This window comes from Oryzias latipes, chromosome 11, assembly GCF_053564925.1.
Source record: "Oryzias latipes strain Hd-rR chromosome 11, Olatipes_Hd-rR_3.1".
In the NCBI taxonomy this organism is placed as follows: domain Eukaryota; kingdom Metazoa; phylum Chordata; class Actinopteri; order Beloniformes; family Adrianichthyidae; genus Oryzias; species Oryzias latipes.
The window spans coordinates 23468038-23493678 of NC_136247.1; the positions used below are offsets into that span (position 1 = coordinate 23468038).

Sequence of the window (25641 nt, forward strand, 5' to 3'; positions counted from 1 at the left end):
TCTTCTCTTTGTTTGTAAGACTTATCTTGTTTGATGTCATGTACATTTGTGTTATATCTTGTTTGAAAAAATAAAACTCAATCTAAAAACAAAATTATAAATTAACCTTTTTTTCTAATGAAGTTATAAAAATTGCCAAAACAGCAGGATTTTTTAAACTAAATTTGGTTTTGATTTCTTATTAAAATACTAGATTGTAATCAAATACTCATTTATGATTTTTATGTGTTATTTATTTATGTTTATTTATTTATTTATTGGATTACATTAACGTCAGATCAATCGAGGAAGAGGATTCTTCGAGGCACACCTGAACGCAGCACAGTTGACCAAGCTCGCGGCGGTGGGAGGGATTGTTTGGTGACTGACAACAGCTCGCGGCGGCGGCGGCAGCGGCGCGCGAGGCTTTGACACGCTCCCACTGAAGTGCCCTGTAGGGGCTGGCGTCCAGGCGGAATCATCTCTCCCCGCAGACCAATGAACCGGTTGCAGGTTCCGTTGCCCTGGTGGACGGAGGCTTTCCGCGTCAGAGCCGCGGCAGCAGAGATGTAAAGCAAGTCGCGCCGCCGCATCTTCCTCATGAGGCGCTTCTGACAGAAACCAGGAGTCTAGAAGTGACGGAGGTATTTCTGTTTTCTTCTGAAACTTTTTTATCCATGCGCGCGCGCGCCGCGTGGCTTCACTGACGTGAAATCAGTATTCTTGCTGTCAGACTGTTTCTGGTCTCATAAAGTCAAACTCATCAAGTTGACTAGTGAGATAAACAAATGAACAAAAATAAACCAGATTGGCAATAACAATTAACTAATCTGACCAGAATTTCGAATTAATAGGGAAATAAAAGTGTCTTGGCTGATAAATAGATCACTCATCAACTTATAGAGCACTGATAATAAAAATAAAGATTTTAAGAGTAAAGTTAGAGCTCATGTTGCAGCAAGTTCTGCTCCTTTTATTAAAAACATTCAGTCTGCAAAATATTCTGGATTTAGAAGGAATAGCACTTCCCAAGTCAGAGGAAGACCTGCTGACGTCATCATTTCTGAAAGCCTCCAGACTGAGGAACCAAGTGGAAAGCTTTGCTCTGCCCTCCAGAGGAGGTCATCCCTCTCTCTCTCTTTTTCCTCAGAGAGGACAGAGGATGGGATGAAATGCGACGGTATAAACCATTATATAAAGTTTTGTGGTGGATATTACATTTGAACATAAAAGGGAGGGGTCAATAATTACAGTGATCCCTTGCTATATCACGGTTTACTTTTCACGGTTTCGCTACTTCACGGATTTGGATTGTGCATTGTGTTCTGCATTCTGATTGGCTAAAAAGTCACTCAGCGAGTAGCTCAAGAATGGGACCCTTTGATGAGCCGTTCATTACAGTTCGCCAACATAATCGATGGGGGCATGTCGGTGTATAAGGATCTTATAGCAAAGAAGAAAAAAGAGCGACAACAACTGCCTATCACTATGTTCCTCTCCCGAACAAACACACCTGCAGCTGCACCGCGGGCTTCAGAAGGAAAAAACGCTGCAGAGGATGCAGCGGCTCAGTATGAAGAGCAGTGAAAAAGAAGACCGGAGTCACTATCTGTCCCACTGTACTTTTTTATTTTTTTCATAATCATTTTAAATTTTCTTCCGTTTAATCCACTCGGGTCGCGGTGGGCGGGGCTAATCTCCGCAATTTAAAGCCTTCTGTTCTTATCGATGATTGAAATTATTATTTGACAGCACACTACAGAAGTTATTTGTTGAAAAAACGTTTCTAAAGTACTTTTATTTGTTAAAAAAACAATTGATTTAGCCTGTTAAATGGTTTGTTCTTTCTTTTCAATGTATAATAGTGTATTTCATTGTATAATAATTGTAAAAAAATAAAGGTTTCTACTTCACGGGTTTTGCTTATCACGGGTTCTATTTGGAACGTAACCCCCGCGATAATCAAGGGATCACTGTATTCAGTCAAGTGAACCATTTAAAGTAGGGACAGATGCTTGCAGATACTTGCACATGAAATCACAGAATGGTGTCCTTGCTGTTCAGTTGTTCTAAGGAATTCCATTTATTGTTTTTTTTTTCCATCTGATTGAGCTGATTGTGTAAAGTCAGCTTTTGTATTTTTGCAAAAATAAATTGAAAGAAAAAAACTGACTTTACATGTTTGAAAACAAAACAAAAAAATGTATTAAAGCTGTTCGGGGTGTTGTATGGCTTCCATGTACGGCCCCTGCTGCCCGCTTCTGACCTGCCCCTCCCTCACTCTTTTCCTATGCCCCTACATTCCACGCTGCTCAGAAATGCGGGTAACAAATTCGTGAAAACAACCCTTTAGTCACAATGGCGGCTTTTCTGTTGGTTTTATCTCCATAGTAACCGTTTTATTCTTTGGTCGCCTGGAGGTGACGAACTTGTCGCTATCATTTTTTAGAAGAATTGACAAAAGTAATTTTATTGGATCTCCTTGGCAACAGAGGGTTTTTGTTAGCCACACCCACATTCCCTCATATGTTCTAATCATATGTTATATTGTTTTGTTCAGCTTGAGCCAACATGTTAGATTTTCACACTATTCTGGTAAAAAAAACGTGAGCAACAGCAAAACGCCACTTTTGTGATCTCGCCATGCTTACGCCGTTAAAAATTGACAAACTGTAAGACCGAAATTTTTTCCCAAGTAGCTTCCAAACGATGCTCGAGGAGTTAGGAGGCGATGGATCAAAATCAAAAAGTTTATTTGTAGAAGGAGCTAAAGGTGATTTTTTTTTTTTTATTCCAGATGTTGGCCTCTTCCCAAGGTCAAAGGTCAACAAAACTTTGGCTGTGAATGTAGACTTAGGCTATGTCTGAATTCCCACCCTAACCTCTACACTATGTAGTTCATTCACCATTTAGTGCTGTCCAAATCTACAATTCCAAAATCTTGTGCCCCAGAAATTTCCCAGAAGTCTCTTTTGAAAAACCAGTGTTTATTGATGCTCACTAGATCGGCGAATATAGACCACAATGCATTGCGTCGGAACAATTTTTGCCAAACAAATTAATTGAAATGTATTTTTTAACAAATCAACGTTTTTATCTTGAGAAGACAGTGGACTCATAAATAATCGTCCCAAAACGCTCATCTCAAGCAGAGTGTAATTGGTGACGTCAAATCTGAAAAAAAGTGGTGAGCATGGTGTCCGAATTGCTTCTAAAATACTATTGTATAGTATAGTATAGTACATACTATAGTGCTGCACTACTTAGCGTTTTTAGTAATTAGGGGTTAGGGTGGGAATTCTGACAAAGCCACAATTTTCACCAGATACTAGGTGCGTGCAAATTTGAATGAGTTTTTTAATCGTGGTGGGGGCGACTCTTTTGCTCAAAGGTGCAGGAAGAAAGAAGGAATAGTGAAAATAATCTGGTCCTTAAGTTCGGGACTGCTGCTGCCGCACCTGTAGCTGCTGCTGCTTCTGTTGTAGCTGCTGCTGCTGTGGGACAGAATAAATGAAAACCCAGTTTTCAAAGTTAAAATATCTCTCAGTATCTCCGGCTTGTCCTGTTTTGCTTTTAACAGTAAACTTTTCCCCTGAATTGTTCAAATGATTTTTGCTGTCATCACATTTTCCTCTCCTTTAGTTTTCAGAATGTCTTTTTTGACAGTAACACAGAACATGTCAGAGTAAAAGTTTCAGGATGTCTCCTCCTGCATTCGTCAACAGAAGCAACCATCTTCCAAAGTTCCACCTTTTTCACAGTATTTTCCTCTGTGGCGTGTCTTTTGGATTCTGCAGAGGAAGATGGAAGTCCAAAGTGCTGTTCAGCAGCAGGAGTCCTGCCCTCTGGACGCTCCTCGGGTGGGTCAGCAGATTGAAGTCAATGACAGACAGATGGATGCCAGCAGCCGCCCTTCCACCGACAACCACAGCAGGGGCACAAAGCCGGCAAGACCGAAAGACGACGCAAAAGTGAGTTTCAGACACCGTTCTGATGCGTACGCAGCGTTCAGGGCTTTACGGGGTTCATACTGGACTGGTACTGGCAGTTTGGAAGAATCTTGGTGCAAATCTCTTAAATCTTGCTCCAGGCTTTTTCTTTCACAGATCTATTCCGACGTTTGAAGGACTTGGTGTCGTAGAATTTCATCTCGGCTCAAACCTTAATTATTAATTTCTCCTTTGTGATCACGTTTCAAACGGTTGGCACATCCGCAAATTAAAAGAGACGTCATCCATAAGTCACTACCGAATCCGAGACCCTGATTGGTCAGAGTTCAACTGTTATAACTTTTATCGCATTTGAGTTCAATGGCCAGGCGTTTTATACGTAGAAACCCAAAATGGACTCCAAAACTTGTGTAGCACGCATGAATGCAAGGGTTTTGAACGTACAAGCTTGAAACACGCATATAGGGGCGTTTACGTAGACCGGGCATGTCCAAAGTCCGGCCCGCTTTCTAATTTCTAACAAGCCTTCAGGCTCCTTTCATAAAATCAACAATATCTGGACCCCAGCACTTTCTAAAAACTGTTTCCCGAGTGCGCCAGGCTAAATTACGTCTTCATATTCACCATTTAGAGTTAGTCAATCTACGACGGTGCAAGAAATTGACGAATCGACAGTGATTTTGATAAAAACATATTTCGATTTATTTGTGGAGTAACGCCATTTGAATAAAGTTTTAATGAATCAGTTCATTTAAATGTTAATGAAATAGTTCAGAGAGTGTCAGGCTGAATGGTTGGCCCTCACACATTTCTACCTCCACTTTTCATTGGAAGTGGTCGTTTGAACGCCCGTTTCCGAGTGTGAACGTAGCATCAGGCTGACATCTGTGCGCTCTGTGTGGGCCGTCAGTGTGGGACACGTGATGGGATCCTGTCGGTTTGGGTCCCCCACTTCTAAACTGAACCCTTTGCGTTATCCGTTGTTGAAAAATGGCGTTGTGGTTTGCCTGCTTCCTGAGCGACATCTACCTGACAAAACCTGTGTCCCGCTAAAAGAAAAAGTGAAAGTGTTGTGATCTGTTTTCTCAACGGTTTCAGAGGAAGTGGGTCATGTGTTGTTGTGTTGGACCCTGTCGGGGCTCTAACCACAGCTGCAACAGCCTCGCTCTGAGACGGCGAGTCGTTTGAGCGGCGTCCCACGCTCACAGCTTCAGTGACCTCAGAGCCTTTCGCTCATGCAGAAGTGACAGGGAGAGTCCTTGCTTAAGAGCGTCGAGCCAGAACCTCTCTTTCATCAATCAGCCTGAGAGGCTTTGCGTAGAGGTGGATCACACGATAGAAAACTTTCAGCAGAGGTTTTATGCTGGCAGATCTGGATGGAGGGCTCATCACGGTTTGTTGTGCAGAACCTCTTTGTTAGAAAAAAAAATCGCTTAGGTCTGTTTAGGTCCCACTCCGATCATCTTTTGATTTATTTCTAGATTTCATAGTTTCTGCAGAGCGGCAGGAGTTCATTAGAAAATCACCTCTGAGTTGTGGGCGGAGCCGTGGGTGCAGAGCGCCCTCCTCCTCCCACTAGATGAAGGCTTACAGCAGGGAGCTTGTGGCCCCGCCCAGCGTAATTTTTTACGTCCTAAATACAATCTTTTTCAAACTGCATTTTTTTGTCTGCTCCTGATTCACAAAGATTTTCTCAGAAATGCAGCTTTAAGCTTAATTCTCTTTATGAATGTCCTTTATTATGAGAAAAAGGCTACAAAAACATGGTAAAAACTCCCAAAACACCTTTTCCCTTGGAAAGCATTTGACCTCTGAAACTGCATTTCGCATCGCCTTTTAAAAAAAACCAAACACATCTGTAATTTTCTTCCGCTGTGGAATTTTGAAATGATTTTCCATATTTATGGTTGTAGTATTACAGTCCGTGCATAAAGGGAAGTCATTTTTGGGTTTTTTAATATCTCTCACCTCAGTGGAAGTCCTTATCTTCCTCATTTTCATTCCTGTAGGAGGCTGGATTTTAAAAAGTGCTGCGCCTTTTTGGGATTTCATTGGACTAATGTTGGTTTCTAAATCCTGACCAGCTGTTTAAAGCCCGCCGACTCCTTTCAGTCTACGCTGACTGATGCTGTACACCTCAGACGGAATAAGTGTGATGATGATTGTTGTGTGTCTTTGTCTGGCTTTGGCTGTCACTGCTGCACTGGGAGGTAATGAGGCATGAAGTTATGACTGTCTTCAGTTTAGAAGGGCTTCTAACAAGCTTACCATGGCACCTATTTCTGCCTCGGTCATTAGTGTGTTTATTTTTTCCTTTTCCTGATTTTATTGCAGTCTCCAGAGTTTGCCCTTCTGCTTATGCAGTCATCTGAGAACTCCCAATAAATCTGTCTGTGGAGCTGTAAATGATGAGGTTGAAATATCAAAATAGACGTGTATTGCCCTTTTAAAGGATCATCGAATGTTTGCTTTCAATAGCTAAGTTCCATTAAGATAAAGATTGAATATTTTAGTTGACAAATCTTGTTGCGCATAAAAGAAATCCACTATTTTGTGGTACATTTTCATTAAAAGGATGATAATGATGTAGTTTAAGCGGTAAAGGTCATCTGGCTCCGCCATGACGGCTTTGCTGCAACTCTTTAATTAATGTAAAGCTGAAGGGAAAATGGGAAAATGCTGCTGCCTTTAGGATTAACACTCAGTCAATAAGGACGTCTGTGAAGCACTTTGGAGGTTCAGCCTCCTGTTGGAACTCTGAAACACTGAAAACTGCTTTATATTCAGAATAGATGAAAGTCAAACCTTCTTTTGTGTTTAATATCTTAAAAATCTCTTTATTCATGCATTCGTTTAGTTCTCTGTTACTGCATCTTTGAATTTCATCCGTAAGAACGAGACAGCTTTTTTAGTCTGAAGGAATAGGATTGTTTGCTTATGGAATATTTGTCTCCTGGACACTTTTTCTGCTTATATTTTAATACATTTTTTTATTCTTATTGGATGACAGAAATGGAAACTTGGAACTTGGGTTTAGGACTTGACTCCCCATTTACAAGCATGGTCTCTTTACTGTTTTTATTTCAGTAGTTTTATTTTAAATTATGAAAAAAACAAATGTACTTATGTTTTTGCTTTAAAGCAGATTAAGATAAATTGAGATAACTTTAGACCCAAAGTGCTAATGTACTAAATAGGGATCAATGGGTGTATAATCCAAGAATCATGAAGTCTTTTTATTTGTCATTTTTAAGTTGAGACTTAGCCTGTACTTCAAAAACAGCACCTCTTCTGTTAAATACATTTTTTTTTACAAATTCTTTAAAATGAGATAATGAAAAACATAATAAATAACAAACAACCACATTCTCTAAAAATCTTAATAAAAAGTAGGCTGTATCCATTAACTATGAGACTCCTTTCCCCTGGCGTTCCAAACAAATTCAAATTTAGATTTTTATGTTAAAAAATTTTATGTAAAAAAAAAAAACAGGTACTCCCTGCTTAAGCTGCAAGAAATACCCGCGGGCTCCAAGGAGCCAACATCTTACAGGCCTCGTTTTCACAGAGCTATACGGTCCAGCCCAGGACCATTATGAAATGGTCCTATTAAGCTAAACCGAACTGTACCATTTTTGGGCCCCCTTTGGTTGTAGGTCCATAGAAAAACGAACGGACCGGTTTGGGCAGAGCTACTGTTGAAACCCATTGATTGGCTGAAAGGAGAGCACCGAAAAAGCGGCGGTATTCGTCTTTGCCGCCCGCAATTGGAGAAATGGTTTGTAGATACGAAGAACTGGAGCTGGATGACCTCCGTTGTTGTTGTTGTTGTTGTTGTTAGCTTCAGCCCGCATGCGTCATGACGTCCAACTTTGAGTGGAAACGCTCACCTGAATTGCCTGAACCATTCTAAACCAGACTGGACCGGACCAGACCAGACCAGACCGGACTGTTCTGCTCAGTGGAAACGAGGCTTCAGACTTCTAAAGAGAAATAAACAGCTGTTGCTCATTCATTCTATTGGTCAAGTATTCTGGCTGTGATACCTTTATTCACATATTCTTAATAATCCTCATTCATATTTTTTCTGTAGTTCAGGTTATTCAAGTTATAAACTGATCAATCAGGTGCCTCAATAAAAGTAGGTGGAGCCTGCTGGCCCCCACGTCCATCATTCAAAAGATTTGACAGGTTTCTTTACATCTATTCTAAAACTATTTTGTTTTTATGAAGAAGTAGTTCTTTGTAAACTAAATGAAAATGTATATTTATTATTCTATTAGCACATTTTTCCATAGTTGCAGCTTTAAATTCACAGAAACAATGTTTGCAAGCTTGCAAACATTGAATCAAATTTTTTCTGGATATGAAATTCATTTTTTTCTGTTACAAACTCATCTTTAAACCCAGGATTCCGAGCACAGTGGAGACACGTTTCACCTTCTTTACTTTAATGCATCACTATGTCTCTGTTTTATTGAATCTGCTAGTTTATGATACACACTGTAATCAGCTGTAGACAAAATAAGAATAACATTTTTTTCAGACATTTATGATGCATAGGCTGCATTTTTTTATGGCTCCTCTCCATCACTTTCATCACGGATGCTCATCTGTTTCGCTTGCATCTTTGACTCTTCTGTGCAGCACTTTGCTTTGCTTCACTCTACTCCCACATTCAGTCACTGCCCAGATGCTTTTATGCAAGTGAGGAATGCCATTTAGCGTTTAATGCAGTGAGAACAACAGATGAAGGGATGAAGGAGTTTGAATGGTGGAGGAGGACACGAGGAAGTGGAAAGTAACTAAAGTACATATCTGATCTGTTTGTTGTGACAGGTAAGTATTATAGAAGTTTGCAGCAGTTGCAAATACTATTATACTGGTACATTTTCATGTGAATATGTGCATTCTGCAAGTATTAGTAACCGGCTAGAGTTTACAGCTGTCCCACTGGTTCCAGGCTAGTTGGGGTGTCTGGGTTTCATAGACACTAGCAGGTGCAGTGGTCAGCACAATAATTGGCGCTCTCGTCTCACAGTGGTTTGAATCCCAACTGGGTCCTTTCTGTGTAGAGTTTGCGTGTCTTTCCCATGAACGCATTGGTTTTCTCCAGGCATTCTGGTTTCCTTCCACAGTCCCAAAAACAATTTTCATGTGTTGATTGGTGACTCTAAATCATTGACTGTATCTCAGAACTGGACTGAGTGACCCCTCCTCCCTGGTCTTCCAAACAGGAAGTACCCACGGACTCCAAATAGCCAAAATCCCATAGACTTCTATGGAGACATAAACTGCTATTACTCAGTCATTCTATTGGTCAGAATAAACATTTTGGCTCAGATACCTTACATGTTTTTCCTTACATGTTCTTGATAATCCTCATTTATTTTCATGATATGTTTTCTGTTGTTCAAGTTATTCAAAAGTAGGTGGAGCCTGCTGGCCTCCACGACCTACGTTAAAAACATATGACCGATTTGTAGTCTGCTTTCAACTGGGAAGGGTGTGGCCATTCAACAAGCTCACTCCAGATTGACGAGAGTGGTTGCCATAGAAATGTTGACTAAGACCGACTTGATCAATCACTGCTTACTGATGATTTCTGGTTCCAAGATGGTGGCGTCCGTATTGCGAAAAAATTGCGACTTAATTTGGTTAGGGACAGAAGTAAACAATTTTCTATTGATGATATCACACTTAATCAGTCCAGTTCTCAGATAAAGTTGTGTGTGGTCATGTGGCCCTATGACAGACTGACAACCTGTTCAGAGTGTATTATTATTATATATATTAATTGTGAATTACTACCCCCCCAATAAGAGTTACCAGTGCTTCACCCTGGAGCCAGAGTAGTTAGTTCTTGTCTGGTGGCTTTTAATTGTCCTGGGGTAGTGGACAGTCATATGGCTTTGGTTGGTTGTTGGCGATAAGGGGGCGGCCGTGGTGCAGTTGTGGGGCGGTGGACTTCTGAATCGGAAGATTGCAGGTTCGATTCCTGCCTTTCCCGCCCATGTGTCGTAGTGTCCTTGGGGAAGACACTGAACCCCACTTTTGCCTTTGGTGGGAGGTTGGCGCCAGTATTCGGCAGCAGAGCCGCCACCAGTGTGTGAATGGGTGAATGAATGGGTCTTTGACTGTAAAGCACTTTGGGCCTTCCAGTAAGGTAGAAAAGCGCTATATAAGAATACGCCATTTCCCATTTTCCCAAGTGATAAATGGTAAGTGGCGTATCCTTTTATAGCGGTTTCCTACCTTCATAGAGGGCCTAAAGTGCTGTGCAGTCCCATTCACCCACTGATGGTGGCTTCTGGCGCCAACCTATAACCACCAACATGGGTTTCAGTGTATGGTTCAGGGACAATAATTAGAGATCGACTGCTCTACCTCTGGCTGGGATAGGCTCCAGCAACCCCATGACCCCGAAAGGGGCAAAACAGGTTCTGAAGATGGATGGATGGATGGATGGATGGTGGCTCGGGTTCTTCCTTGTTTTGTGAAATTGTGAGAAACGGCGGTGGGTGTTTGACAGCACGCCTTGGTGCAATAATGCAATAAGCCCGCCCACCCTCACCCTCAGATGTAATAGAAAAAAACGTAGAGGCAAAATGTTCCAAATAAAACGCAGCATCAATGTTCTACGATACAATTAAAGCAGAAAAACAAAGTTCAAGAGAACAAAATACATTTTTCATGTTCCTTCTATTTAATGGAAGATCTTTCATTACGGTTCTTGTTGCATCTTATTTTTGGCACAAAAAGCTGACCCTGCACTTAACCCCGACAGGATCTCTGGCCATGATCCCACTGCTGATCTGTGACAGTAACCAAAGTGCATTACATAACCTTTAAACCGCCCCGCCCCGAGGGATTACGCCTCACCTTGATGGGATTCGTTCTTTGCTGATAATTTGTGACATTTTAAAGCTTGAGCCAACCACCAGCTCTGAAATATTGCAGTAACATAGCAACAGGCTGACCTTTATCACCTGACCAAACATCAGAGTAGTAAATGTGCAGGTTTTTTTTTTGCAATTGTTCTCTACAAATGTTTGCAATATTTCCACAATTCCCTTATTTCCTTTCTGCAAAACAGAAAGATCTATTATCCTTCACTAGTTTTCATTTAAAACTAGTGATCAAATGTTCAGCTGTAATTTATAGATTAAAATTACCAATGAAAAATACTCGGGGAACAAAAGAAGCAAGAAGCAGATGAGATTTCTACCTAAAAGAACGCTACCAGCCTTCTGGGATTTAAATTAATCCTGCAAAGAACATAAAGGTTAACTAACTTCTAAACAAATTGGAGTTTTTTTGACTTTGTGTTGACTTATTCTGGAAAAGGACAATTTTCCTAATAGCTTATTGGGGATTCTTTGGTGATTTTCAAGATAAATGTAAAAGCATCTCACCTTGCAGGGGTATTTGGCTTCCCATGCCTTGTGGCAGATTGGGTTGTGATCCCCCTACTGTGATTCGTAGTGCCTTCAATTAATTGCCCTTGCTAACGAGCTCATAAACTCAAAAAGGTTTATTTTAGATTCTGTAGGTGAAATTCAACAAAATAACATTTAAATGCAAAAATAACATTTCAATTTAAAGCTTCTCCATTAGCATTTGTTGGACTGAACTGAGTGCAGCGAAGTGATAAAAGTATTGTACAGACATCCTGAGCGCCACATCCTTTGGCCCCTTTTGTCCTCTCCTCTGCAGATTATCATGGCGGTAGCCAGCGGGCTCCAGATAATTACCTAGTTATTTCTCCTTCCACACTTTGCCTTTGAAGGTGTTGCCGCCGGTTTGCCTCGGCAAATAATGGCATCCTGGCCAGACATCGATCCTATACCTTTTTTTTTTTCTGGATGTGGATCTGTTGTGGAGATTGGCTGATGGTCATAGAATGAGCATTCGGTCTGTCTGGATTCTGAGCACAAGGGCGGGTTCATCAATATCCTACTGTTACCAATCACCGAATGTGCAAATACTTTTTACATGGATGAGTGACAGCTAACTATACAATGCCTCAGTGGGTGGACAAGAATGATGCTTTTTTGTGTCTAACATTTGTTTTTATTCACAAGAAAAGATTGTCAGAGGATGAAAACGTGAGGTAATTTACTGAGCCTGACATTCCTCTTTGCCTTTTGATTTGAAGTTCAGATTTGGGACCGGCTCGTGAAAGCACTCATTTGTGCCCCCTTGTGGTGCACATTGCAACTCAAAAACCCAGGTTTTTGCACCTGCAGATATTACAGCATTAACATATTGTCTTTTGCTGGCCCAGCACAAATGGTCGTTGAGCTCTGTCATATTCTTATCAACCATTGTTTTGGTAGTACTGTGCATTCAAGTCAAATTGAATTCAAAAGTACTTCATTAATCCCCCCAGGGAAATTAAAAGTTGTTGTAAGTCATCCTCACTGTAGGTGACTTTATCTGGGGGCAGGGAGGATCTCCTGTTTCTGGTGGTGTTGCAGCATCTTTGAAGAAGATGTAGATGAGTTTTCTAGCGGATCAACGCAGAAACAAGCAAAAGAAAGCCAGTGAAGCAAGTGCAGTGCTTTGATTAAAAAAACATACAAGAGGAGGCTAAAGCTTTCGTTAAGGAATTATAGTTGGGGAGCTAGCTCAACTCATCAGGCGTTCCTCTAGCTTCTTTTCATTCTGGTGACTGTTGATTTCACCCACAAGACATAATCTGTTGACATTCCAGAGCAGTTTGGTTTGTTCTTCCAGACTCCAACAGTCTGCTCTCCCATTATGTGAAACCAAGGTGAGGCATGGAGGCTCCTTATTTTTACACATATTTATACACTCTTTTAGTTTCACTGTTCATCAATAGACAGAGAAAAGGGTGTGTTGAGCACCTGCATTACCAAGCTTTGACCTCCATCCATCCATTTTTAGAACCCGCTGAATTCCTTTTGGGGTCCGCTAGAGTCAACCAAGCCACTGTGAGACAAAAGCGGTGTCGCCTGCTTATTGCAGGGCAGGCTTTGGTCCAACAATGACCACACCAGATCAACTAGTTTTCAAATTAAGCCAGTTTGTAGTTACTTGTATCTTCTTTACACTATGGTCACATACTATATCTCAAAATGCCACAGCACGGCGACGTAAATACAAGTTCTTTAGCAAAATCAGCAGGTGGCCACACGGCGACATTTGTAATTGAGCGGCGGCGGTCAGATTTTTTCACGATTTTAACATTTTAAGGGGACCGGACGATGTTTTGACACTGGTCAGTGGACGCCTGGACAAATTTGGAGGTTGTGGGGTGGCACTCGAGTGACAGGCAGGTGGCAGGATGGCAGCTGGGTGATAATTGAGAGGAATTGATAGGAGGGTGTCCAATCGGCCTGCAATCGGTCTCACTGCCACCGTCTGATTGTTAGAAATTGTACAGTAGCAGCGCGGGCACTCAACGAGGACTGTATAGATGGGCCAGGAGCCTGGCGATGACCAGACAACAGTATGGAGTTCCCAGCCACCGTGGGTCCAAACACATCGTGGCGTTGGCAGCACCACAGTGACTCCGATACCTCCGTCTTTACGAATTGCGGTGGATGCTGAGAAGAACACAAAGAAGACAGAACATTGTGCTTTCTGCACTACTCGCAAGAAGGGGGAAGAAGAAGAGTTGCGAATGTCCAGCAGTGCAGAATGGCCCGCCTTTTCTATACCCCCTGGGTGGCTGGGTGGCCCTTAATATGGACGGCTGCCAACCAGAGACATTCACAAATCCTCCAATCAGAGCTGCTGCCTGCTGGAAATCCGGTTGTCGCCGCCCTGTGGTTGCCCAGCTGTCGCCAGACAACTGATGCCTGACTGCCGCCGTCTACATTCATGACCACGTCAATGATTTTCAAAAAATTGGGTGGTGGCATAAAATCTTGAAGATTCTGCTGATGGCTGAGTGTCATGCGGTGGAAGTTGTATTTGTGATAGCATTATTATGTTTCATATTCTTTTAACTTGTAAAAAAATAAGTTTTAGATTTCATTGTTAAGGTAGGATTTGGCCATATTTAGGAAAGTCTAGCGTCTAAACATTACTTATTCAATAAAGATAATACTCTTAAGTGCGTATTCACGCTCACATGAAAAATTTGGACACTAATTTAGGGAAAAAATATCGATTTATATGTTTTAATATAAGCAAAATAAGGAATTTGTTTATAGAAACTTGTTGACTCAAGTTAAAACTATCTTGTGTAGTCTGACAGTAGTTGTTCTATCCCTCAGACTTGATGCTTTCGACCTGAATATCTGAAGTACATGCACTGTCCCCAGAGTGCAGAGAGCGTGATGTAATGGGGTTAGCCCCTTGTCTGGTGTCTAAGGTCAAGTCTTAGTCCATGATCTCATGTATTAGGAGCAGAGCATCATTAGTGAGGACATGAAAGAGTCTTATCAATTGATTTTTGAGGCCTTTGCTCTACTTTTCATTCTTACCTTTACATGGTTTTAGACTCTGGCTGACTGGGCTTACTGGGATAAAGAGACATAGCTAAACATAGATTCACATGAAAATGGATTTTCTACCATGACAGCAATGATGACACATTTTTTCCAGTAGTTTTTGACTGAACTTCTCTTGCAACCGTGTCCCAGTAGACGTCAAATGGTGTCAAACACCAGTTATGACTATTTGTAGAAACTTCATTTATATTCCTGCAATTTTAGTCGATGCCCTCTTTAATCTTTCAGCCTAAAGTAGATATAATGATCAAGCTTGTTTTGTCATCTTAATCTTCCGTCAAGATAAGTCTTCATTTTTTAATCTCCCCTCAGCACATATTTTCCTTTTTTTTTTTTTTGTTCCATTTATTTTCTAAGTACAAATAAAGACAACACATGCACGCCCGAGTCCTCGCACAGACACACACGCCGTCACGCCACCAGCAGATCACAGGGACCTTATTAGCTGCTGTCACAGTGCGTTTATCCCTCATCTGTTTCTGGGAGTTGTCATGAGCAAAAGGTTGCTCTCTGCTGTAGAGTGGCAGATTGGACTCCTCACTGTGGGCTTTTTATTTAGTTTTTACCTCCTAATGGAGAGTGATGGCATGGGCCCTGGCCATCTCTTTCTGTGGCCCTGCAGAAAGCAGGGTGATCTCTGTCCTAAAATAGCCCAGCTGTCAGCTCACTTTAGCTGCCAGGGTTGGTGAGAGTCAGTTAAAGAGATCAGTGCTTGCTGGAGTGTGCGACCCCGCGGTAAGACACAGCGCCGGCGACACCTTGCTTTGATGGGATTGTCTAATCGCCCTTGTCACGGGTAACCCAAGAGTGACCAGTCATAACTCCTGCCCTACCCATCGCCCAGTTTTTATACAACAGCTGTGTCAGCTTTTTGGTTCAGGGTCAAAAGGTTTCCAGGAAACTGGTAAGGAGTTTCTGAGATTCAGTTCTACTTCTTGGTAAAAAAAAATGTTAAAACAAAAAATATGTCTGACCAGAATATATCAAAATATATTGATTTTATAGCGTTTTCATTTGAAGTTAGAAGAAAATAGATTCAAAGAATCAAATGTTATTACAGCTGACTTTTGCTTAGCGCAACAACAAAAGTATCGCTATCCAACATAAGGTAGACTTTAAAAAAAATCTTTTACTAATAATAGAGATGAAATGAAGGAAAACTGTCATTTCTTTATTGGTTACATTCAATTTATAAGTGGTTCTTAGCGGATTCATTCATCCTTCCGTTTATGGATCCTTCCATCCATCCATTCATCCATCCATCCATCCATCCATCCATCCATTTATCCATCCATTTATCCATCCATTTATCCATCCATTTATCCATCCATCCATCCATTTATCCATCCATCCATCCATCCATCCATTTATCCATCCATCCATCCATCCATCCATCCATCCATCCATCCATCCATTTATCCATCCATTTATCCATCCATCCATCCATCCATCCATTTATCCATCCATCCATTTATCCATCCATCCATCCATCCATCCATCCATCCATCCATTTATCCATCCATCCATCCATCCATCCATCCATTTATCCATCCATCCATCCATCCATTTATCCATCCATCCATCCATCCATCCATCCATCCATCCATCCATTTATCCATCCATCCATCCATCCATCCATCCATCCATTTATCCATCCATCCATCCATCCATCCATCCATCCATCCATCCATTTATCCATTTATCCATCCATCCATCCATTTATCCATTTATCCATTTATCCATCCATCCATCCATTTATCCATCCATCCATCCATCCATCCATCCATCCATCCATCCATCCATCCATCCATCCATCCATCCATCCATCCATCCATTTATCCATCCATCCATCCATCCATCCATCCATCCATCCATCCATCCATTTATCCATTTATCCATTTTCATGGTGTCTTATTGGACCTTGTGTATTGAAGATACATAATCAAAAATCAAAAGTTTATCCATCCATCAAATTTAGTGATGTATTACGATGAACCTATGCATCTTCTGTTGAACCCATCTGCCTGCCAGAAGTTGATGCGCTGTTGGTCAGTAACAACGCAGTGGGGGGGGACACGGTGTGAATATGGGGCTAGTGGGAAATTAGGAATCACATATGTGCCATCCTGCTGCCTGCTGTGCCAGCAAAGGTCTGAAATCCATCCATCCCTTCATCTTCCATTACCACTTGGTCCTGTGTAAGGGGACAAGAGTCGCTGGAGCTTTTGTCAGTTACTTCAGGGTAAAGGCGGGGGGTGTTCCCTGGACATGTCACCAAGTTCTCAAAATACGTCAAAAATAAATAATTGCAGACCGTCTCCTCCTAACTATTTCATGTAAAAAAGTTTCCACGTGCTTATTTAATCAATAATACCATTTTGGTTAGGCAGGGAACAGATATGTCTGTGGGTGAAAAATGGTGACCCGCATGAAATATCAAGGCTGTAGAACGCTCAGTGAACCAGTAGGGCAAAAATATTCACACACATTTTTTTTTCTGTGGGCATGCTGCGAACGACAGGTCGTAGCGAACACATATAAAACACGTAAGGGTAAGTAACTGAGATGTGTGGTTTGGAAATGAACCAACAATTGCAGCTTACTAATGACCAGAGTGTGGCATAAGGTAAAAGCATCATATGACAGCATCACAGGTGTGTGCATTTCACATTAGCCTCACAAATACTTCATGAAACACCTACCACATGCAAAACAATGGTATGTTCCATTTTTATGATGTCCTTAATGGTGGCAGACAAGGAAACTGCAGGGCACACCTGCCATAAGGTGCAGCGACTCCTTTCTACGACCTTCCACGGGCCCGGATAACCCAAAAACCTGTAGCTACTCTACAGGTGCATGTGACTAAGGGTGTATTCAGACTGGACACATTTAAGTGAATCAGGCTGTTTCCCCCGATATCCCCCATGAACTATTCCGACAAGAATTACAAAGGTGAGGACTTCCCTAATTACTGCCTCTCATCGGTTTGCTCGCCCTTGTAATGTTTAGGCAAAGAGTGATGAAATCTTTAGTCATGTTTTAGTTTACAAGCTTTGGTTCGAAACAGGAAAGTCTGCTTCACTGCAGTCCAAAGAAAGACCAAAAACTAGGTTCAGGACTCGCTCTGGACCAAATTAAGCAGACTCGGTCAGTCAGAATACCCCTAAGGGTACTGACAATGACAGCCTGTGTTGTACAGACATGCAATCCAGGCTGTTCATGTGGGCGTGTTTAGTGTCATCGAGGTTCATGCTTTTAATGCAAAAAAACCCAAAACAACAACGCCGACATGCGATTGCCCACGTTTCTAAATAAAATAAAAGAGGATTATTGCACGACATGACACATTGTGTTGGTTTGTATCTCTGCAACTGCAAAGACAGATGGAGCGGAACCACTTTGCGTGGTTGTCAGGAAGGTAGAAGGTCTTTAAAAGCTGTTAACAAAGCGCTACTGTGTGTAAGCACAGAGGTCAGCCAACTGCGCTGTTGCTTAAATGAAACAGTAATAGAGGGTTTCATCACCGCTACTAATTACTGAAATGACAGTTTTCACACCAATGTGTGTGTGTGTGTGTGTGTGCAAAGCGAGCAGATCTGCACACAACAGGCCTAATTAGGTAAACTCCCATTACATTTAAAAGTGCATTACCGCTGCTCTTTTTTAAGGGTTATAATTACATCGCAGTGGAATGAGCAGTAATTAAGTTGTACCTCAAGCATTACTGGTCTGCTTGTAAAAGAGCCTGTTCTATTAGAGGAGATTGAACACATATTTGACTTAATGCCACAGCTTTGATAGAGAAAAGCAAAAGTCTGGTTGGTCATCTCGATATAAGCAACCTTTTCTTTCATCTTTCCCGGCGGATTTAGGTCCGATAGACATTAAAGTGGATGATTTGAGTTGAGTTGGAAAAAAAAACGGACAATAACTCGACTACAAAGTGTTCAGTACCTTCCCGCCTGGCTTCTGCTTTTTGTGTCACCTGATGCCGGCAGAAGCACGAGCCTCGGATCCTTCGACTAATCCAAACAGCCCTCTAATCCCGAACACACTATCCTCTTCCATCCAGTAATTCCATTATTCCTGTGCACGTTTTTTCAAGTCACAAAAATTGTAAAAAGAAAAAAAGAAAAACCTTAATAGCTAAAAGAAAAATCAATAACATGAATTCACTTAATTGAATTATTGAATACTTTTTTAAAGTTTTTTTCTGAGAGGTTCTTCAATCTTTTAAAACTGCATTACCTGAAGAAGTTTTGAGACACAAATGACACACATTTTCACATCCGTAGATTTGTTTTTTTTTTTATTGCAGATTGCAGTTTTATTCCTTTCCATTTTCTTTCACATCACTAGATTAAATGGGCACTTGTCAACTGGTTAGTCACAGTCTGAGGACACCTTTAAAGGTCTCCAAGGAGAAAGTAAGGAGACTTGGTCTCTGTCACATTAGCACGGAGTTAGCAAATCCCATCGGAAGGGTAATGGAGTGGATTGAGAGCATGGCTCTTTTCCAGGAGAGCTGCAGCAGATCCTCTTTCTGAATGGACCTATTTTTAGGAAGATTTTTTTCTTCTTCAAACTAACAAGTAACTCTTTGTTGCTCATTTGTGGCTTGACTCTGCCTTTCTGCTTCTATTATGGCATATTTGTAAATACTGGCGAAGCAGTAGGAATGTATGAAATACTGCATTTACATTAAACTCCACTAGAAATGTGAATATAACATAAATGGTTAGATAAATCCTATTTCTGATGAAAGTAACTCTGGGATTGACTGCTGGTTAATTATAAATAATAAAGAAAATGTTTGGAGGTTTTTATGCTGAATCCTTGAACATATAGTTTCACATATAGGTTCATTCCAGAATGAAATGTTTGTATCAAAATGACAAGTTTAAACCAAGAAATCAAAGTTGTTATTCTTCATCTTATCTTAATTTTGTCGCAGGTTTTGCTCTAAATAGTTGGTCTAAAAAACATTTACCGTTTCTAGAATGTCAGCTCTGAGTTCATCCATACAGGACCACGTTTCACACTGATTAGAATATTACAAATCGTGAAATGAAACCTTTTTCTTTGGGTTTAATCCTGTTCGAGACACTTTTAGAATGACTGTACCGAGATATTGCAGCAACTTAAACCAGTTGCTCTCACTTTGGAAAAAGTTTAACCCCTTGCCTCCGCCAATCATTCTTGGATGCTTAATCATCAATCTGACCAATCAAACGTGGCTGTCATCCTCACTTCCCTGTGCCGACATCGCTCATTAAACACATATAAAAGTTAAAGATCGTGCATAGCTTTGTATCCTCCGGCTCGATCCGCCGTCAGACCGTGTAAAAAGTACATAAAATTATTAAGGTCAGAGACTTGAGTCTGTCTGGCATCAGCGCCGCCATTTCTACACTTCATCTCCCATGATTCAGTGGGCTAATGTGACAGCATCTCTTACTGCGTCACTGATTACTGTCATGAAAAACATCAAACGCAAACATCAAACATTGTTCTAAGAGTTTGAAAAACTTCTTGATGAAAGCAGTTAACAGTTTATTTCTCCGTCAAGGATTGTGCCAAAGACAAAGGAATCACTAACAGCCAGAGATTCCAGTGTTTGGTCCAAGTCAAAACGGAAGCTTTCTAAAAATGTCTGTTGGGAGGAGAATTCAATCCCCGACTCCAAGCCCTTATGAGTTTATAGACTTACATTTAAACTTTAATAACAAAATAAAACAGAATTAAGGTTAAGTGCCCAACAGAGGCGTATAGCTAAAGCTATATTGAAATAATGTTTTTCCCCAAAAATAAATGGACTGTTACATCATTCTCTTTTTTTATGTTTTCGGTTGCTGGTGTGCCTTGGGATTTTTGTCAAATAAAAAGTGTACCTTGGCTCAAAATCAGAAGGAAAAACACTGTTATTGTATTTATATGTGGGCTTTTTGACTTTTATATCATGGCTGAAAACAAACCTTTGGCTATTTCTGGCTGTTTTAACCATTTGAAATTGTTTTTTTTTTCTTTTTTTTTATTGCACTGCCCCCTTTTAAACAAACTATTATTATTATTATTTTAAATATATACTATACAACTTTACCTGTTTTATGAAAGACTTCTTAAAGACCTACTCAGATGAAAATGTTGTTTTTGGTGTTTTAAACCATCTCCTAGAAAACAACAGTTTTTTTTTTTGTTGGTGAAAAACGATGTAATTATAATTAAAAGTCATCTTTTCAAAATGGATCATAAGATGATCGTGTCATTAACTTAAAGTGTCATTCACAAACTATGTGCTTTGCTCAGGTGTTTTCCTGTTCCTTCTGATAGAAACCAAGCATTTTAGATAGAAAAAAGTGTATTTACCATAAAACCGATTTTCAAGAGCATCTTGGACGTTTTAGTGCACAGAAAACAGCATCATGAAGGACGTTTAGAAAGATATGAAGCCCCCTGCTGTCTTTGCTGTTGTTTATGTTTGTTCGTACTGTTTGTACCGCTGAAGGGTATTTATTTTCAGCGAATTGCTCTCTAACTACTTTATCTGCATTGCAACATCCCTACCTCGCCTTTCATTTGTCTCTGTTTGTAGCAGAATAAATATTCAGTCGTACGATGGATGATCAGTCTTCTGAGCAGCTGCAGAGGGAGTTTTTTCCTTTTTTTTAACCAGGACTTTGTAGCCGTAAAGAGTGGCATTCATTACGACTCAGAGCTCTGGATGATGTTTGAGGCAGACATGAGGGCCACCGTCCGCTGCCATGGCGACGCACCGCCAAAAGAAACTGAGAGAGCCGTAGAAATGGAAATGGAATAAAAGAAGCTTAAAAAAGACCCAGAGGCGGCTCTGCTTTTGTCGCTGCAGAATTCGTGGACTAATAGCTAGAAAGATAAATGCTCCTGGTTTGTTCATTTTCTTCTCCACTGCTTTGGTACTTCAACTACTTTCCGGTTAAGCCAGCGGCTGCAGGAAGAACAGCAGAAGTTAGTTTTTACAAACTCATTTAAAACATGGCTTAAGTAACATGCAGAGGAAACTATGTCAAAGGAAATTTTCAACCTATTTGACCAAATTTGTTTTAAAATTCCTTTACATTCCTGCTAATTATCATTTTTATTATTCCATCTTTATGACAGTCAGACAAAAGTGGCTTGTTGGCTTCTCCAACTGACACTAGACCTGACAGAAATAAAGATACTGCTCCTAATGTTACACCAAATGCTTCATATAAGCTGCTTAGATGTCAGGATTTACGCACTTCTCAGGTTTTTTTTTTCCAGTTTGGAAAAAGTCTCAAAAGACACAATGAAATGAATATGTTCATAGTAAAATGTTGACTAAACATTTTTTCTCATCATTACCTCTTAAGGCACAGACTAAAGGCGGTGTCACTTAGCCACTACGTACATTTAGCGCATATTGTACAAATGAAAACTGGTCTTACGTCAGTATACGTGGAAAAAGTAAGAAAAAAAGTGGTCTTTACATGAAATTTTCACAGATGAACCACGAATTAAAACCATGGAAAAAGTAGGAATAAGACACGCAAAGAACACATAAATCAACGTAAAGGCCAAAAAATATGTGCGTCTGTAAAGTAATTTTAACATGGTATGCAAGACGTATACAGGATATAAAAGTTAAACATCGGTGATACATGTGTGAAAAGTCCGTTAGACATACGTGGAACGGTCACGGAAGGAAACACATTTGCGTATGCATCTTGAAAAACAACACACAAGGTTGATTTCTCATTGACTACAACACAGCAGGAGGCACAAACAAGTAGCCTGAAGGATAAAAATGTCATTTAAACATAAAATTCCAGGTTTCGGCTGCTGTTTCCTCAAAGTCCAACGAGTGATGATGGAACCAGTTCCTCACATTCCTTAACATCACATCTGTCATTGTGTTTCACTGGGAACTGAAAAGGGCTGCCTCACAACAATCAAGGACTAAAATGGAAAATGTGACAGATGTTTGTGTGCGCTCATAGAACACGCTAGAATGAGTTCAGACAAGCTCCAACTGGAGGACAGTGTGCAAATAATAAAAATCCCACTGCAGATAGTCAGTCCTGAAGAACCAAAACGAAGAACTTTTTGATTCGTACATCTGGAAAACCCAAACCCACATGCAAATTTCAAATGCTAACTTGTTCATCACTGACTTTTACAGGACATTCTGCAGATTTTACTGTTGTTTGGAAGTTTAAACTTTTAAAATGTGGAAATATGGAAAAAAGCACAAAGAGCCTGAAATCAGAAATTTAAAAATATATCCCCCAGTATTTTTTTTAATGGATATTTATTTTTTTACCTAAAGTATTAATTCAGCAGGACAAATACGTCTTCATTGATTGTGTCGTAGTTTTTTTCTTAGAGTATCAGGATTTTGTAAAATCAAATGTATAAAACAGCTGAAACTAAAATTGATTCATTGATCTATTGATTCATCAAATTCATTAATAATTTTTTTTGTGAAAAAAGAAAGTTTGCTTTAGTTGGTAATGAAAAAATGAAGATAAAGATGGATAGAAAGAATGATAGATCAAACAATAGATTAAACAAATGAGCTATAGATTGATCGACCGAACAATAGATTGAACGAACAATAAATTGAAAGAACAAACTGTAGATCAAATGAATGAATGATTAATCGAACAATAGAACAAATGAACGATGGATCAGACGAACGAATAGTAGATTAAACAATGGAAGTATTGATGGAACGATCAAACGAACGATCGAATGAAAAAAATCTTTAATAAAATGGACAAACATTGATTCCCATGACTGGGGAATTTCTTCTCATGGCTCAGAAAGTAATACATTTAAATATAAATATCTATATTTAAAGATATTTATATGTATAAAATAAACAACAAAAATGATACCACGAATATACAGTATGCTGATAGTTTTGAATCTATTCATTCAGAAAAGTAATTGATGGTGTCGCTAATTGAATGGTCAAACAACACAGAGACACACAGGGATTCCTTTATCTGCAGGCTGCCCTGAGGCCAGCTCTTTGACCTGACAATCTCTGACAGACAGCAGGCAGCCAGAGCTGCAGAGCTGCAAAGCTGATGAGCATCTGAGGTAACCTTTGTCTGCACTACCAAAGCACACACTCCAGGCTAGGACACTACCTGCTCAGAAACAGGATCTTAAGAGCTTCCCATTAGAGAAGTCCTGCAGCGTTTCTGTGAAGCCAGCAGGATATTACTCACTGATGAGGTTATTTAATCTCTGTTTTTTTTATAGGCAGCATGTTTTTAATTCATTTTTAGAGCAGTAAAGTGTCACTCCTCTCCATAACAGGCTAAGTTTTATACCTGTAGTGTCTACTTTCATTTCAATAAGTTTATTAGATGTTATTTATCCCTGTTCTTTAGTTTTAGGGAGCTTGTGTGAAAACAGGAGTTTGCACAAATGTCAGTTATATAACTGTTATTTGTCCAGGCAAGACAGATTATGAATATTCTCATTTTTATCTGTAGCCTGACAAAAAGGTAAGACTTTTTGAAAAAGGGAAATAAAAAGGGCTGATGGAAGTGTGAGTTGTGGGCGTTCAGGTTTCTCTTTCGGGTGCAAAATGGACACATTTGAAGCTGTGATGGAGAAGAGGACTTTGAAGAAGCTCGTATCCATCATGGATAATCCTGAGCCTCCTCTCCATCCTGTACTTGACGGTCACCCATTCAAGAGGCTTAGGCAGCTTCGCTGTCACTCCAACCGATGCAGGAGATCATTCCTACTTCACTCCATTGGACTTTATAACTGCATCATCCATTTGCCATAGAGAAACTCATTTGATGTCTGTCTTCTAGAGCTGTACCCGAACTGATTGTTTTTCCTTATTGTCAATTCGTTTGTTTGTACTGAGCCTGTAGCAAAATTTGATCAAGTATCAAAAGTTAATAATATGTGCAAAATTATGTTACATTAGGAAAAAATCATGAATCAGCTTGTCAGTTTTTTGGAGCAAGTGAAGTAGTATCATTAAAACTCAATCAATTTGACAATTTTAAATAATTGATTAATCATTTGTTTTATTATTTTTGAATTTTTATTTATCTTTTTTTAATTTTTTTTATGAAGTGATGCTATGAAGTAAAATAAAAAGGGTCCATATTTGTCGAAAGACCAAGGTTGGTATTTCTTCTTCTGCTGATTAACACCCGTTCTTCTCGGTTTAAAATAGGGCTGCACGATATGAGGAAAACCTGCGATATGCGATATTAGAGATTAATATTGTGATAACGTTATAATTTGCGGTATATAAACAAATAGCAAAACAACCAAAAACATCATTCTGATTTAATTGCAACAGTTTAAAAATTAGACTCCAAATGACCCTCGTCGACATAGGTGACAAACATCTAACATCCACCTAATTGGTCAACAACGTGAAGGCGTCCATCCGATTGGTCAAATGCATAAAGGGATTTTTTTGATTTGTTAAATGCCTCAAGCTGCCTTAAGATTGTTTTAACACATTTAAGGTTTACGATCTATTGCGATTTTTGCCGTCCTTTGCGATGTGGATATTGCAGAGCTGGATATTGCGATAACGATAAATTTGCGGTATTTGTATTTGTCCAGGCCTAGTTTAAAACAAAGCTTATAGTTCTCTTCGCTGTTACGTCTGCAGACATTAGATAGAGGTCCATATCCTTCTTCAGCTGATATCAGCGGCGCCTAAGAGTTGAGGTCAAGTTGTCTGCATGTCAGAACTTTGCTGGATAATCAGGTCACTTCAGACTTATGGAGAAAGTGTTGAATCCAGGCGTCATATTTCTTAAAATTATTTGGCTCTTTGATTTATTGCTGCATGTTGTTTCAGACGACCATGATCAAACACTTCTCAAAGTCCTTCATGGTGTTAACAACCAGAACCTTGGCCCGGTCCGGTGGACTGAGTGGTTTAACCTAAATCCTGCAGCGTTTAACCCAAGTGTTCTCAATCTGTTTACGCTTCCTGAGAAGCCTGGCATGTTTGGCGATTTCAGCATTCCTTCTGGTCAGATGGTCGTTCAGATAAACAGCAGATCCCTTCAGATTCCTCCGTTGATTCATCAGAGCTAGCTTGTGTTTTTGATTCACAAACCGGATGAGGATCGCTGGTTTATCCCTCTCCTTTCTCCTGGGGAGCGGGTGGCAGGTCTCGATGGTGTTAGATCCAGGGAAATCCCTTTATGCGTGAGAAATGATTCCAC

At 40.1% G+C, this 25641-nt stretch overlaps 1 protein-coding gene across 2 annotated transcripts in view; it reads left to right on the forward strand.

Moving 5' to 3' along the window:
• Positions 1 to 326: 326 nt before the first annotated feature.
• The window catches only part of rbms3 (RNA binding motif, single stranded interacting protein), a 365348-nt gene continuing 340033 nt past the window's right edge, over positions 327 to 25641 (forward strand). For both annotated transcript variants that reach the window (XM_011480740.4, XM_011480741.4), the window contains exons 1-2: positions 327 to 623; positions 3777 to 3950. In XM_011480740.4, the coding sequence (XP_011479042.1) occupies positions 3783 to 3950 (168 nt within the window). In that variant the 5' untranslated portion in view covers positions 327 to 623; positions 3777 to 3782. The remainder of the gene's footprint in view (positions 624 to 3776; positions 3951 to 25641) is intronic.